At 33.2% G+C, this 18,456-nt stretch overlaps 1 protein-coding gene across 1 annotated transcript; it reads left to right on the forward strand.

Annotated features, from left to right (window-relative positions):
- The first annotated feature begins 5,218 nt into the window (after positions 1-5,218).
- On the forward strand, positions 5,219-5,587 carry LOC129899956 (secreted RxLR effector protein 161-like). Its single transcript, XM_055974950.1, has one exon. The coding sequence runs from the start codon at positions 5,219-5,221 to the stop codon at positions 5,585-5,587; it is 369 nt and encodes a 122-aa protein (XP_055830925.1).
- The last annotated feature ends 12,869 nt before the right edge of the window (positions 5,588-18,456 follow it).

Below are 18,456 nucleotides of genomic sequence, written 5' to 3' on the forward strand. Positions count from 1 at the left end.
TTGATATTACTATCGGAACTTGAAAAACACTAGCTTTCTTGGAGAAAACCTTTGGTCTTGAAATCTTGGTCCTTGATCTCGAGAAAAGAAATGTCACGCCCCAGGAGGGTACCCTAGACGTAACCGGCACTCAGAAACCATTTCTGGCTCCCAAGCGAACCACATAGCCTGGTCACACATCCGTTCCTTCATTCAATCAGCGGAAGATAAAAAAATAAAGAGAATATTCGGTGGACAACTCAAAACATCAATCTAACTCAAAGAATAAAGGCCATGGGCCAACAAATCAACTCTAATATTTGTCATTAAAAATAGTTTGAAAAGAATAATTTAAGGAAAGAAATACTCAATTGACCCTTCACTATCTAGTCTATGAAGCCTCTATCATTACTATCTAATTGGTGCCAATGACATGTTCATGGCTACCTCAACTCAAAATAAAAAGGCTAACTCGACGCAAGATTACATGAGCGGTGTCCTCCGAATATAAGGAAGGACTCACCAATACGCTGAGTGTGAAATAGATCCCCAATGATGCTCCTATTGATGATCTCTTAAACCTGTCTCTGCATCATGAAACGATGCAGGTCCAAATGGACGTCAGTACGTGGAATGTACGAGTATATAATATGACAGAATGAAACATACCTCAAGAAAGAATAGCAGCGGTCCAAATATCTCAAATCAGAAAGATAAGAGAGACTCAACAAGGCGTCATAAGTCTAAAGTAATAATATATTTTTAGACAAAGACCAATCATATACCATACAGTCCAATCCAATCATACACAATACAGTTCAATCAAATTATTCAATCCAATTCGATCATATACTGTTAGCTCGAAGTCAATCATATCTCATCTAATCCAATCGAATCATATATCCATCCAATCATGCACAATCCAATCACAACTCATCTAACCCAACCCGATCATATACCCTCAACTCAACAATCAACTCAAAGGATTTAACTCAATAAATATGTAACAACTCACTCAAGGGTCCTAAGTCTAACAAGAAATAGTTTAGACAGGACTAACTCATAAGCATATAGCAACTCACTCAAATGCCCTAAGTCTAACAAGAAATAGTTTAGACAGGACCAACTCGTAAACCACTCAACTCGAATGACTTGGAGCAGTATCAAGGCCTAAATGGGAGTTTCTCTTATCCGACAACCATCACCTATGAGCCAGTGATAGTACAACAATCAGACGTCGTTGTCACGTCCGTCCATACCTTGCTAGGGCATGAACGCCTCCCTAATCATGGGTACCATCGATTAGTCAAGTCCTATCATTTCAGGATAATAAAAAAAATGGGAAACATCCGACTTTAATGGTTTGATCCCACGGGAAGCATCCGACTTTAACGGTTCCATCCCTACCTACATTGGCGGCGTAGTTTCTGGGGTTCGAGTATGGACTGTACTCTCACCTGCCTCGGTGATCGATACTCCTCCCATGAATCCATGCTCATAAAACTCCCTCCAATCATCTCAAACAAGCCCTCACGACTAGTTTCATGTGGAACATTGCCACCTCATCAACTCTGTTCTCATTTCAACTCAATTAAGTCATAATGGCAAGTCTCATTTAGGACCTTGTCCACTCGTCAATTCCATCCTCAAATCAACTCAATCAAGCCTAATTCAATAAGCATTTATGACATCTCCTCAAGACTCATCACAACTCTATGGATTTAGCCCAACAATTCAAGTGGAATAACACATTCAAGAAAATTGACTTATGCAACATAATCACATGGTTAAAGAGATCAATAAGACATATTAACAAGTAAAATGCTCAACTCATTTATAATCAAAATACTCGTGTTCAAAATAATTAAAAGACTCCTCAAACTCAACTCATGCTTAAACTCTTTTTAAATCATAGATGAAAATAATCATTTCTTAAACTCAAAAATAGTGTATAAATAGTTTATGCAAAAATACTCACAAATCATTTATTTAAAACTCCTTCTCAAAAGATCCTTTATTTTCAAAATACTCATAAGACTCCAATCAACTCGGATTATGCAAATCACATATCACATAATCACATTAGACTCCAATCCGCTCCATCACATAACATCCTCATCAATATACCTCTTCATCAATCATTCTACACATATTAAATAAGCACCATTCACGTCATCACTCACATCGTCATCAAAACATCATCATCACGTCATCATCATATATTATCATTTACATCATCATCAAATATTATTATCACATCATTGTCAAGTATCATCATCACATCAATCATCAAACATCTACTCCAAAATCCTTATTTTTGTCCTATGTTCATTTTATAGAAGCAAATGGACATTCTTAACTAACCAATTCATTCTTTTCATTCCAATCAATACATATATACACACAACTATCCATCTCAACCTCAAGACATTTATGACAAGAAATCTCATCTTGGGTTTATGTGAATGAAACATGAACCCATACTCTCAACAAAACTCAACTCAAGAATATCGTCAATACCTATAAACCTATATACAAAGATACATTTGTAGTTAATAATATGAAAAATAACTATTTAGTAACTCAAGTCATTAAAATCATCAATCAACCATTTGTATCTAAAAACATTCCATAGTTTAGGGAAAACTTTCAAGAAAACCTTTCTAGAAGGTGCGACTCTTTCACAACTCCTAACCAACACATCTATGGGCATATGGAAGAACTCAATCCATATTTTAGGTTAGCCTTACATACCTTGTTTGAAGACTTTGAAGAAACTTGATGTTAGGTCTTCAATGGAAGGCTTGAATCCTTGAAGCTCTTGAAGGCAATCTTTGTTGGAGAAGGATTTGGAGAAGAAGAAGAAGAGAGGGAAAATTTTAGGGCTTTTTAGAGAGAGAGAGGGCTGAAAAATGGTCCCAAAACGTTCAAGGATAGGGTATATATAATTAGGGAAAAGTCCAAGTTGCCCCTCTTCAAAAATCTGAAAAATTGGGCAAAAACCTTGCTGGCGCTATAGTGGCACGTCGCGCCACTGCAGCGCCAAGCCAAAATAGGCTTAAAACCCTGCACATCTAATAGTGGCGCGTCGCGCCAAGTCTTAAACTACTGAGGCTGTTTTCTGGCGCTATAGTGGCGTGGGGCGCCACTGGAGCGCCAAGCCTAAATCTCGTCCAAGCCTGAAATTCCTGCAGTACTAGTCTGTAGTAAAATGGTCATAATGTTTGACTCCGAACTCCAAAAATTACAATCTTAGTGGCGTTGGAAAGAAGACTCGAATACCTTTAATTTGGTAGGTCGTGTTCCACCCATTTCGTTATATCCTAGGAGATATTCTCGTTTGAAGTTGAACCTTATACTAACTCATCCGAAAACTTAATCGATTGGAGTTCTTTGGACTCGACTTGGTGTTAGAGATTCCTTATGACCCCTAAACACATATAACACACTTCAAATACTTAGGAATCAATCCTAACTCATGTATAAAATTACTAGTCCTTCGGTTCGAGTCTACACACACGTGGAGAAATGTTCGAGTCTTTGCGAAAAAAAATTCGGGTTGTCACAAGAAACTCCTTTTCTGGAGTTCTTAGAGAGGAAGAACATGGGAAAACCATGGGTGAAGGGCTTCTCTTTGATTCTTGAATTTTTGATTTGAAAGACTTAGGATTCTTGATGAAGAAGAGGAACCCTAGGTTAGTTTTGAGAGAGTTTCTTGAGACTAGATTATTTGGATTGATGATTATGAGAGGAAAACAAGTTAGTGGAATGATATATTCCTTCAAAACACCCAAAAATGACTTAGAATAGGGTTAAAAATCTTTAGAAAGGACCAAATTAACCCTAGAAAGTGTCCAAGAAGTTGCAGAAAAAAAGTGTAGGAAACCTTCTCGGAAGACTCTACGGGTCGTAAAAGTGTTTAAGACCCATAAAAGGGCTCCGTACAAACACTCTGCTCGACAGGGCTTCACCAAAATGGGCATAACTTTTTACTCTGAACTTGGAATGAGGCAAACTTGGTAGAGTTGGGAAGAAAACTCAAAGATATTTAATTTGATAGGTCATGAGATATCTAATTCTGTATATTTTAGGATATATGATCATTTGAAGTTGACCTAACTAAAATCTTTTTCCAAAACTCAATCGGTAAGGAAGCTTTCAACTCGACTTTGTGCTAGAGGATCCTTATGACTTTAATCCATCTCCAAATCTATTCTCACACTAAAGAATGAACCTTTAAACATGCACAAAATTATGAATCATTTGGTACAACGCCATATCCCTATGAAGGATGGCTCGGTCTTAGCTAAAAAAAATCGGGACGTTACACTCACTCTATCATCAGTCATGTTTGCTATGATCATGTGACCACTTGTTGTCAGAATTATTTACATGCTTTTCCAACAACAGTGGAGCCTCAATCTTTCCATGAGGCATCTCAGGACAAACTATGGATTGATGACATGTAGCAGAAAATTCAAGCTTTAGAAGATAACAACACTTGGACAATTTCAGATTTACCTCCTGGTGAGAAGGCTTCTAGTTCAAAATGGGTGTACAAGATTAAATAAGTCAAATAGTGAGGTGGATATATACAAAGCCTTCTTGATTTATAAAGGGTACACTCAAAAGGAAGGTCTTGATTATCATGAGACTTTTTCCCTAGTTTCTAAGATGGTCACAATCAGATTAATTCTTAGACTAGCAGCTTCACATGGCTGGGATTTGTCTCAAATGGATGTCATTAATGCATTTTTACAAGGTGATCTACATGAAGACATTTATATGGATCTTTCTCTTGGATTGCAAAGATAGGGGAGACTAAGGTGTGCAAGTTGAGGAAGTCATTGTATGGACTAAAGTAGGCATCTAGGCAATGGAATATCATGCTTACTAAATCTTTGTTGATAGCAGGTCATTCTCAAAGTGCTCATGATCATTCCTTGTTCATTAGAAAGGAGGGAAAGTATCTAGCAGTGATTTTAGTGTATGTAGATGATCTTTTGATCACTGGAAATAATTTTCACATGATTCAACAAGCTAAAGCCACATTGAATCAGAACTTTAAAATGAAAGACTGGGTACGTCTCAGATATTTCTTTAGAATAAAAGTTTTGAAATCCGAAGATGAGATCTTACTTAATCAAAGGAAATGTGCACTGCAACTTATTTCAGAAGCTGGTGTAAGTGGCGCTAAAGCAATAAGTACTCCTTCAGAATTCAATCACAAGTTACTAGTATGGAGTTTGATCAACATACTGGTAGCTCTACTGATCCAGAAGTAGAAGATGCTACAGCATATCAAAGGCTGATTAGTAAATTATTGTACTTAACAATTACCAGACCTGGCATTTATTTTAGTGTGCAAGTTTTAAGTCAGATCATGCAACATCCTAAAGCTTCACATTGGAAGGCAGCACTGAGGATTTTGAGATATGTCAAAAAATCCCCAAGACTTGGAGTTTTGCTCAAGAGGGTGACTGGTTCTACAGAGCTTACTGGATACTGTAACTCAGACTGGGCCTCATGTCCTATTACAAGACGATCAATCACCGGTTACATGATAAAATTTGGAAATTTCTTGGTTTTCTGGAAGTCCAAAAAGTAGCAAACAGTCAGTAGAAGTTTTGTTAAGGCAAAATATAGAAGACTAGCATCTCTTGTTGTAGAATTGGTTTGATTGGCAGGGTTGCTTAAATAATTGCATTATCCAATTTTCAATTCAAGCTTAGTGTTCACAGATAGTAAATCAGCTATTCAAATAGATGAGAATCCAGTATTCCACGAGCCTACAAAATACATAGAAATCAATTGTCACTTTATTTGAGAGAAAGTGAAATTGAACTTAATTAGTACTCAATATCTTTGTATTGCTATGCAACTGATTTCTTGCAAAGGGACTAGGTGCTACTCAACAACATTTTTTTATTGACCAAACTTGGTATGCTCGATATTTTCCACCCTACACTTTGAAGGAGAGTATTGAGGTATAGAGATTTTCAAGCTGTCAAGTTGCTATTTCTATTTTAAGTTGTTCATTCTGTTAGAATATTTTATCTGTGTCGCTCTCGTTATTTCCTTTTCCATATAACTTTGAACTTCTTAGCCTTATCTAACCTCCTTTTATGCTTTTATTGAGCCGATGATCTTTCGGAAACAGTCATCCTACCTTGGTAGGAGTAAGGTCTGCGTACACTTTACCCTCCTCATACCCCACACTGTGGAATTTCACTGGGTTGTTGTTGTTTCTGTTAGAAGAGACATGTGCTTGTCACGTGAGTTAGTTAGAAGAGAGTTGGTGAAAGTTCTCTTTAAATAGAGGCAATTATGTACTGCACAAGGCATTAGAGAATAATGTGATTTCCAATTATGAGAGAATCTAACTCTGCTTCTTGTTCAATGAAATTCTCAATTCTCTTTTCTTAGTTGTAGATAATACAAAAATTATCACCAACTAACTTCGGATCGAGGCTTATGAAATTGGAAAGGCAGCTTTCTGTCACATATCAAGCTCAACTGCTAAGCAAAGTACTCAAGGTTGAAGAAGAAATTTACTTAGCTTTGCAAATTAAGTAATAAAAAAAATACTGAGTTGAACAAAAATATATAATCAACAAATGAATTTGATTGAAGTTTATATGTTCTTTTTAATTTTGTCAATTGTTGAGTTTTTTAAATGAAGATAAAAAGTTTAATCAACATTTATAAGGACTTTCATTCTTTTTAAATATAATATAGATATAGATGTATAACAATGTATTAACACTAGTATAGGGATAGTTTCAAATATACAACAACAACAACCCAGTGAAATCCTACACGTGGGGTCTGGGGAGGGTAAAGTGTACGCAGACCTGACTCCTACCAAAGTAGGATGGCTGTTTCCGAAAATAGTTTCAAATATATATAAATATAATAAAGTAATTAGTTTACAACAAATATAGCTATGTTTATTTACATAAAAAAATAGTCAAAAGTCATATGAAGTATACACTGACTATACACTATAGCTTGCCAAAAGTCATAGAAAGTATATGGTGACTATACAATATAGCGTACATATATATGAACTATACACTGATCATAAATTATGATACACTCAAAAAATTAAATATAGCTTAACTATACATGAAGTATACATTGACTATACATGAAGTATACATTGACTATATATGAAGTATATATTGACTATTCAATCTTGATCAACTCGAAATCACCTTTAAAAAGTCCCAAATTTTATATATGAAATCTTTTTAGTGTTTTGAGTCTTTTAATATATAATTCGCTCTAAACGATTCACGTTTGCATTACGTCAAATTTTAAAGAAAAAGAAGAAACAACGAAGAAGAAGACGATGCAAAAGAAGAAGAAGATGACGCAGAAGAAGCAGGAGGAGGAAGGAAGAAGAAAAATATTTCATTAATGAAAAAATGAGAAGGAAGAAAAAAAGGAGGTTAGAAACCATTAATGGCGAACTAGAAAGGAAGAAGAAGAAAGTTTTGACCAATTTTAATAATTTGGCTAAAATTTTGGTAATGTAAATGGCCGAATGACCATTTTACATAATTTTCCCATATTTATATACTTATTAGGATATTATGGCACTGCCCAAGCTTAACAAGATCAAAGTTATAGTGTTTATTATATAGTGTATATGAATTTGTAAAGATTTATTTCTTGTATTATTGTCTTTAACAAAAATAACAAGAAATAATTTTAGGACTTTAACATGAATTTTCATAATAGAAAATATCAAAGAAGCTTTTAAATCTTCGTTGATTCCCAAACACTGCATTGATGGAAATTCATATGAAACTTAAGTGTCTTTTTTTGTGATCTTGCAAGGTCCTTCAATGAGATAAACAATAAAAATGAACTGGTTAATCTATTTTGATTATCATATTTTTATTTATAATCTTTAATTATAGTTAGTTTAAGCAATCACAATATTAAGCATGTGTGTATATGCTTTTTATTTAGAATTTCTATGTGAATTAATCAATATTTATAACTTCAAAGAATAAGTATTATTAAGAGAAAATGAAAAAAATATACTCAATTATATCTTAATTTTTTACCATAATAATTATTTTAGACCATTTATTTTTTAAGGACGACAATTAAAGTAACCCAAAGAAGCATATGTAAAATATAGAATTCAAATAGGTTCACATAGCTTACTATACATGTATATGTGTGACACGACACGATTTAGGGTCCACAATTTGCCTAAGTAGTCATGTTTGAATAGGAGGTCCTAAACTGCTCCCTTTGTGGCTTCTATATAAGTAGTAATATCTCTCTATATATAAGAGAGAGACACACACATCTTATGTATACACATACTGTAACGATCCAAATCGGATCGTGAGTGACACTCACATTACCTATTCGGTGGGAGAACCAAAATTACACTCCAAACTAGCATCATAATACATAGGTAAGCATAAAAAGATGTAGAAACGGTTTTTATATAAGTTTTAAGATGAGTTTCCATAAACTCAAGAATAAATTCAACACAGTCATAAAATAGTCAAACATGTGAAAGTCAATCTCCTAGAAACTGAAAGTCATTGTACCAAAACTACTGAGTAACAAGTCTAAGAGTAAGGGGATGCAACCCCAAAGGAACAACAATGTAAAATAAGGTCTAAAATGTCTAAGTCCGAAAAGATTGGACTAAGATACTAGGAGAATCCACGGAAGGTTGAAAGAACTGGCCCACCCTTAGATTCGAATGATCACTGGTCTCCTAGCTGAGGTCTGTCAACAGCCGCCTGAAGATGCCCTATACTCAACAAGAAAAGAGCAAGTGCAGTATCAGTACACATAAACAACGGTGTACTGGTAGGATCACGCAACCAGCCCAGTAAGTGAAACATGCACAAGTAACTACAACATAGTAAAGACAGACATATAAGGAAACACATTACCAATTATTAGTTCATAAGCATTATACAGTTCATAATCTCAAACTCAATACAACACTACAATAGTCCTCTCATGGGACCCATACTTAAACTGTTTGTTTGTATCGACGTGGTATTGATTCAATATATGTGTTAGAACGTAACACCTGATTCAATTTATATGTCAAAATGTGACATCTGATCCAATATATGTGTCGGAACATGACACCCGATCCAATATATGTGTCACAATCATAATCACAATCCAAAATGATAGTTCACACATTTACACAATCAAGTAACAGGTTCACTAGATGTAATTGATCATAGTATTCATTTTATTAAGTCCAGTACCTATTTTCCTATTCTCATGCATGCAGGCAATACTTTCAATTGCAGTTTAACAGGCACACATAACACAGACAGGAAATAAACCATCATCTACCTCAAAACCAAGCTTTGGGAACTCTAAAGAGCTGGGCTTTCCCTTTTCGAAGTCTCTCAGCTTGTTCTTGGTCTAAAAACAATCAACAATTATAATGAATCAACAAACAATGGCCTACAATACCCGAATTATATCAAAATCCAAATTTTGGCCACTTTCATGATCCTATCACCCATCTAGGGCTATTTCCCTCCATTAAATTTTGGCCAAGAACCCTCCCCTAAGATATCTATCATGGATTCTAGGTACTAAGAATCAAATTACACATTAAGGAAGTATTTAACTTACCTTTGGCGCAACAATGGGTGGAAAACTGGAAGGAATAGCCCTAGTTCGTCTCTTTGCTCTATAAAAATGAGAATTGCAGAAAAATAACATTTTGAGACTTTTTTTGTTTAAATTCGCGATTGTCCCGCCATGGCGTCACTTACCCCGCCATAGTGGAAATAATCCCATCATGGCGGGTTGCGCGGGGATAGAAACTTGGGATTTGTGTCCCAAGCCCCTATTTTGCAACATTCCCTTAAAACATGACATTCTAAAATCAACCCTTCACGCCCATATCAATTATGAGAGTTCTACTCGCTCGAATTTGATTTTGTAAAATTGTACTGTCTCCTTAGTGTCTTCGCTATCAATAACTGTCGCACCCTATTTTCGAACTGGTCAAAATAGTTCGCAACATAAAATGGCTATGCTTCTGATTTTGAAAAATGTTTAAAGTTGCCACCTAATTTTAAGAAAAATATTAGGGAACTTATTTTTAAAAAATGTAAATGTAAACTCTGTTTTAATTTGCGAAACTAGTGAGATTCTAGGTAAGGGTTTTGGTTACTCGAGGGAAAGGTTTAGGGATTCCTCAGAGCCTGTCCAGAGATAGTCCTTAAATTTAGTTTTACAAACATAGTTAGAGATATTTTATTTATTTATTTGCTTTAGAAAATGACGATAAGAAAATATTCATTGATTCGAGAAATAAAGAGGAAAATACAAGATATACCGTACGTACGTCAATAATATGAGTAGAGCAAATTTAGTAGTAATATATTCATTGTATGATAAAAAATAAATAATAAATAAATATACTTGAAATGTATGGAAATTTTATGTATTGAAATATAGATGTATGTTTTAAATCATATGAATAAATAGGCTTACTTAAATTTATCGTAACTAAAATGACTGTTGAGTATTAGAATTCTTTACTTTATTTATATACGCGATATAAAAGAAAAGGAGTAAATGAAAGAATGAATAAGTGTAGATATATGAATACGTAATAAATATAATTTGGGTGAAACTTCAAATAAAATTAGTGATGCCTAAAAATCATTAAGTTTTTAAAATATTAAACTACCCCAAATATATATAAATGAAACATTTAAAAGTTGACAGAAAATAAATATCCACATTCTTATCTTCTTCGGATCAGCGCCGACTTATTAATCGGAAGACAAAATATATAAAGTTTTGTCATTTTTTTTCTGCTCGGGTCAACTTTCATTATTTTCCAAGGGTCTAACTATCCTTACCCCTCTTATGTTCATTTGTTATTATAATCCTAAAACGATCTAAAAAAAATAAAAACTAACGTTCTAAAGCGTGCCTATCGTCTCAACTTAATATTCAAGAGGCATTGAATTTACTAATTGGATAGATTCTAGCTAAAGGAAATATAGGTTTCCTAATTAGACACCTCGTCAAACAAAACAAGTAAGACGACATTTAGCACGTAAAGTCTCAAATATGCCTCTAAATTAATTAATTAACATGCTTGAAAACACATACAAGTTGTGAAGGCCAAAATAAATATTAAGTGTGTGCGAATACAAAGTCAAGATAGTATACAGGTAAAGTTTAATTACTAGACATGCAAAGACAATTTTTTATTGACCAGATTAATTATGATAAAGAAAGGCATTGTTAACAATTTTAGCTATTAATTAAAAGTATTTATAAAATCCTATGGACAAGATATCTAGTTAATGACATATTAAAGATTTTATTAAAATACTATGTACATGGTTTCTAAATAAAATGATATGCTGAAAATTTATTAAAAGATTAGGCATGCTTTCTAAATAAAAACAATATATTGAAAACTTATTGAACTTTATATGCATGACTACTACATAAGAAATAACATCATGAGAGCACTCTGGACAACTTTAATTATTAATCGAAGATTTTAGTAAAATTCTATGGACATGGTTTCTAATTAATAACATGCTGAAGCTCAGGGATTTTATGAATATGATCTTTATTAATATGATGTACCAAAATATTAATTTAAGCCTACATACACGACTTTTATACTCCAACAGCATGCTTTCATGTTAGAAATTATTTATCAATTCCTATAGGCATGATTTTTATAAATAATAAATAATAACACCAGTATTAGGCATGATTCCCACATAAAAAATAATATTCTCATATTTTTTACATCTAAATGACATTCTGAAATTATTATTAAATCCTATAGACATGATTTTTAGATAATTTTAGCACGCTAAAAGAATATTAAATAATACTATGAAACATAATTTCCAGGTAATGACATGTTGAAAATATCTATGAAGATAATAGGAATGATTTCCATATGAATTGATATACTAAAAAATATATGAAAAACCTATGGACATGATTTCTGTACCATAATATGATCAAAATATAATTGAATTAAATAGGCATGATTTCTATATAGTTTTAACATGCTAAAATATAATTAAATCCTATTGGCGTGATTTCTAATTATAGATATATTCTAATATAAACTAATCGTTAAACATTTGTTTTAAAGACATGCGAAGGTGACTTTTCTATTAACTAGATAAGGATAAATGCATAAAAGTTAGGCTACATATTACAATGGGCAATATTAAAATTGAACTAGTTTTACTAATTTTAGGCTGATTTTAATCAAAACAAATATCTATAGAAATGAACTTAAAATCATATTTAAAATTAATCTAAATATGTTGGTTATGATCAAACAAGTAACTCTTATAACACATAGACATAAATTGAGGTAAAAATAAAAATACAAGTAGCACATAGTTTTCTTCCCCTTAGGCAGTTCCCAATTAATTTATAATTATAGAGAATATAGTTTACAAGATTATTACAAACTAAAATAAAAGGTAAGTGAATAAAATAATACAAAAGATGTAAATGAAATAACGGCATCTTAAACTTTCATTCGCAACTCTTCGTGTCTTGAACTTTAAAGTTCAAACCCTGCTAAACCATAAAAAAAAAATACAAGCAGTACACTAATTATATAGATGTATACCATAATTACACAATTTTACCTTAACAAAGCAATCAAATAAAGATAAGAATACATTTCAAAAATAATAGATTCATACATGTAAAGAAAAGTTGGGACTAACCTGGATATTTCAGTTTGAAGGAATAAGCAAATAAAAATCTGAACAGCGATACCAAGAACTAGAAACAGAATATTAAAGTATGTAAGAAACCTTTTCTTTTTTTTTTGTTTTCATTTTGGGTGTAAAAAAAATGTAAAGTAGAAATATATTTTTTTCTTTCACTACTCTCTGTGTTTTTTTTTTGTTTTTTTTATTATTGATCCGAGTGTCTTTCGAAAACAGCCGTCCTACCTTGGTAGGAGTTAGGTCTGTGTACACTTTACCCTCTCAGACCCCACGTTGTGGAATTTCACTGGGTTGTTGTTGTTGTTGTACTCTCTGTGTTTTGTGTTCTTGTGTTGTTCTTTGTGTGTATGTCCTTCTCTCTGTCTGTGTGTATCTGTTTCTCAAAAATGAAGAAGATGTAGTCTCATTTATAATAATCAAAACAATCATGAAGCAAGAAATCCACTATTTTTAGTCAGAATTTCCCCCAAAATAGTCAATAAGAGGAGCCAAAATTCACCAAGGGAATGCTGGTCAATAGTGGCCTAGTCGTTTTACAAAGAAATGTTGTTATAAAACTAGAACAACTAAGCATTACAAACTGGAAGCATATAAAAGACTTTCTTAACGATTATTTTTATTACTACACGGTTAGTGACAATACTTTTGATGAAGAACTAGGTAAAAATTTATTTCATAAATTACCTGAAGCTTTAGGAGGAGAAATAAAAGAAAGATGGTACAAAAGGGAATGTGTAGAATAAAATCCTACAACTTTATGGTCAATATGACAAAAAAATACAGCATGTAATGGAAATATTACAAGAAAAATGTAACAATATACAAATACAAAAACAGCTCAAACAAAATAAAATAAATTTCTATAAATCTGTAATTTATACAACTCAAAGCTATGATAAAGAACCACGTAAATAGAAAAAATACAAAAAAAGATCTTCGTATAATCAGAAGCCATACAAACGTAAAAAGTATTACTTAAAAACATTCTCAGCTAAAAAACCGTACTTGAATAAAGATAGACATGTTAGAAAATATAAAAATGATAGAAACTACAAAAATAAATTAGAATGTTATACATGTGGTAGTATAGAACACTTAGCTAATACATTTTCTAAAAGAAACAATAGTAAAACTAGAAACTCTTAATTAGTCGAAGAGCTGCAAGAAACTTTACTAAATGTAGATGAATATGTATGTCAGACACAGAAAGTATATATTCTATAGTAAGTATTGAAGTAGCAAATAAAACTCAATCAGAATCCTCCGATTCTGAAGAGGATAATCTTATAAATGAAATAGGATTAGAAAGAGGAACGTTAAATCTAGAAGACTTACATTTAAGCACTATGATGAATATAGGACAAGAATGTAGTAATAATTTTGAAAGACATAAAGGAATAAATAGTAATCAATGTACCATATGTAAATGGTATCCCAGTAGAACAAACAGGGCCAAATGTCAAAAATGTTACATGGAGTCCTGTATCACTTGCATAAAAGCTAAATTAAAAATAAAAGTAAACAAGCAACAAAAACATATGCTAGTAAAAGACTCGATTACTAATTTACGATTACTAACTTTAGAAACAAGAATACATGAATTCGAACAAAGACTAATTGCCATAGAAAAAGGAAAACAGAAAATAGAAGAACCTTATACACAAGGAACTATACATCTAGACAATATAGAAACTGAACTCATGAATGTTGTAGAAAATAGTACTAGCCTTAAGTGTAACGAAGACAAATAATTTGGAACGGTAAAAGTACTAGCTAGAATTAAGATTAAAGACATAGAAATAGAAACTCTAGCATTAGTAGATACAGGATGTACAAGTTGTCTTAAAAATAAAAAGATATTGCCAACAAAAGTATTAAAAACATTTAAAGAACCTATATCAGCAATACAAATGCATGGAACTTATAATTTCTATAATCATTACATAGTAAAAGCCTAAATAAGTTTTATTAATACATGTAGCGAATTTTATAAACCTACATACAATATGTATAAAATACTTGCAAAAGACTTAGACATCAAAACAGATTCAGTAATATTACATTTTCTTATACAAAATAATGGAAGTTGTTTATTTTCTAGAGATGGAATAATGTTATCTAGAAATACAACTTATACTCCAGTACATACTATATACCCTCCTACAAAAGGGTGATCTCAAATTAAAGACATAAAAACCACTAAAAAGAGTACAATGCCTTATTGCGAAGAATGTGGTGATAAAGGAGGAAGTTGTTCTTCATAAAACCTGTATGAAGAATATAATAATTATTTAGAACAATCATACATAGAAGATATAGAAAAGGATTACACATAATAAATGTAGAAACTAAATTTTATAATTTTCAGAAAGGAATAAATACAATAGGAATAATAAAAAATCCTAACGATTTAGATAGCATAATAACAATATTAGATAAAATGGAGATACAACAACAACAACAATAACCCAGTGAAATCCCACAACGTGGAGTCGTGAGAGGGTAAAGTGTATGCAAACCTTACTCCTACCAAGGTAGGACGGTTATTTTTGAGAGATCATCGTCTCAATACAAGCATAAAAAGAGGTCAGATAAGGCTAAGAAGTTCAAAGCGATATGGGAAAGCAAATAACAAAAGCGACACAGAGAAAATAGAGTAATCAAAGTACAAAAAGTAATAGATAATAATAGAAATCAGAGCACAAGAAATTATAGTACGCTAATGCGCTTACTAATACGGAAGAATAACGAGACTATGAACTAGCCTTCTACCCTAATATAGGTCCTCCACACTCTCCTATCTAAGGTCATGTCCTCGATAAGCTGTAACTGCCCTATGTCATGTCTAATCACCTCTCTCCAATATTTCTTCGGCTTACCCCTACCTCTTCTGAAACTATCCATGATCAACCTCTCACACCTCCGCACTGGGGTATCTGTGTCTCTCCTCTTCACATGCCTAAATCATCTCAGTCGCATTCCTACCTTATCCCAAATAGCCTCATTTTCAATCTTATCGCTCTTGATATACCCACACATCCATCTCAACATTCTCATCTCAGAAACTTTCATATTTTGAATGTGAGAGACCTTAACTGGCCAACACTCCGCCCTATATAACATAGTCGGTCTAACCACCACTTTGGATAAATTTCCCTTAAGTTGTGGTGGAACCTTCTTGTCACATAGCACACCGGAAGCGAGCCTCCATTTCATCCACCATGCCCCAATATGATGTGTGACATCATCATCAATGTCCTCGCTGCCTTGCATGATAGATCCAAAGTACTCGAAACTACTTTTCTTTTGGATGGCCTGGTCACTAAGCCTAATTTACATGCCAACCCCCTGAGGTGTCACTAAACTTGCACTCTAAGTACTCTATCTTGGTCCTACTCAGCTTAAACCCTTTAGACTCCAAGGTATGTCTCCAATCTTATAGCTTAGCGTTAACTCCGTTACGATTCTCATCGATCAGGACTATGTCGTCCGTGAAAAGCATACACCATAGCACCTCATCTTGAATTTGTCGCTTCAATCCATCCATCACCAAGGCAAATAAAAATGGACTAAGAGCTGATCCTTGATGCAACCCCATCACAACTGGTAAGTGCTCTGAGTTCCTTCCTACTGTCTTTACCCTGGTTTTGGTACCCTCATACATGTCCTTGATCACCCTAATGTATGCCACATGTACACCTTTAGCCTCCAAACATCTCCATAGTATCTCTCGTGGAACTTTATTGTAAGCCTTTTCTAGGTCGATGAATACCATATGCAAGTCCCTCTTCCTCTTCCTATACTACTCCACTAGTCTCCTCATAAGATAGATGGCTTCTGTAGTTGAGTGTATCGTCATAAATACAAACTGGTTCTCTGAAATAGACACGCCTCTCCTCACCCTCATCTTCACCACTCTTTCCCTCATTTTCATAGTATAGCTTAGAAGCTTGATACCTCTATAGTTGTTGCAGCTCTAGATATCCCTCTTGTTTTTGTATAAAGGGATTATTATGCTCGACCTCCATTCTTCGGGCATCATTACCATCTTAAAGATGGCATTAAATAACCTAGTCAGCCACTCCAACCCTACCGAGCTCCCGCTCTTCCAAAATTCCCTAGGAATCTCATCAGATCTGATCACTCTTCCCTAGCACATCCTACGCACAACACCCTTAACCTCTTCGACTGTAATACTCCTGCAACACCCAAAATCGTGATGCCTCCCTGTATGTTCCAAATCTTCCAACACAATCTCTTTGTCCCCTTCTTCATTCAATAGTTTATGAAAGTATGACTGCCATCTCTGTTTAATGAGGGTCTTCTCTACCAATATTTTTCCATACTCGTCCTTAATGCACTTGGGGCTGTAATAAAATCATGTGTAAACTAGATATAATCAACCCAGAATATACTATAAAAACAGCAGGTATAGAAGCAAATAATGAAGACACAGAGAAATTTTGGAAGAAACCAAGGGGGATAAATTACAAAAGATTAAATGATAATACTAGAACAGATGCTTATAAACTACCAGACAAAAATGAAGTAATAAATAGGATACAAGGTAAAAAATTATTTAGTAAATTCAATTGTAAATCTGGCTATTGACAAGTAAAAATGCACCCAAAAAGTATCGAATGGACATCATTCACTTGTCTAGAAGGACATTTTGAATGGTTAGCAATGCCTTTTGGTTTAAAGACAGCGTCGCCCATATTTCAAAGAAAAATAAATGATATGTTTGGAGACTCTAAGAACTTTATATTAGTCTATGTAGATGATATGCTAGTATTTAGTAAAAATATACAAGAACATCTAGGACATCTACAAACTGTGTTTAGATTATTTGTAAAATATAGAATAATAATTAGTAAAAAGAAAATAGAATTATGTAAGACATATATTAATTTCTTAGGTGTAACAATAGGAGAAGGTAAAATAAAGTTACAGCCACATATAGTTAAAAAAGTACTAGACATGCCAGATAAATTAGATAATACAAAAAATTTACAAAAATTTTTAGGCCTTGTAAACTATGATACAAAGTTTATTCAAGATAATTTTCTAAAGACTTTTTTAATTGTTCATCTATCTGTTTTATCTTATATTCACGATATAATAACCAATATCTAGATCTTATGTCCCTATATGTAAGATGTCTTTTTAAATGGTTAACTATATGTGTCACGACCCAAGCCTAGGGCCTAGACGTGACATGGCGAATGAGGAACTCGAAAGTACCTCAATCAAGCTTCTTAGCATTCTTTTAGTCTTTCATAGGTAATGATGATAAATAAATAAGCGGAAATCATAATAGTAAATCTTCAACTTACATATGTCCAACAATACCTCTAACTATTAGATTTAATGGGGCTAAGACAAGTCCCTAGCTCACCCTCAATCATAATAGAAGAAATTCCATAGTAAAATATCTTAACATATCATAAACTAGAAAGATAAAGGAGTATTGTTCCCAGAACATGGGAACTCACCAAAAGTAGTCTTCAATGGAATATCAACTAGCCACGTGGAGGAGAACGAGAAAGAGCACCGATCCCTACATGGTGATATCATGTAGGCAAAAGAGTATGCGTTAGTACTTTGAATGTACTAAGTATGTAAGGATGCATGAACATTGAGGAAACATTAAAAATATTTATGTAATATGGAATATAATTTAATGTATGCATAATAAATCATATATATATCCTTTAAAATA

The sequence above is a fragment of the Solanum dulcamara genome, chromosome 8 (assembly GCF_947179165.1).
Source record: "Solanum dulcamara chromosome 8, daSolDulc1.2, whole genome shotgun sequence".
In the NCBI taxonomy this organism is placed as follows: Eukaryota; Viridiplantae; Streptophyta; class Magnoliopsida; order Solanales; family Solanaceae; genus Solanum; species Solanum dulcamara.

Bases quoted from the DNA above. Each gene is read 5' to 3' on its own strand.
- LOC129899956 (XM_055974950.1), top strand. From the start codon at position 5,219: ATGGAGTTTGATCAACATACTGGTAGCTCTACTGATCCAGAAGTAGAA.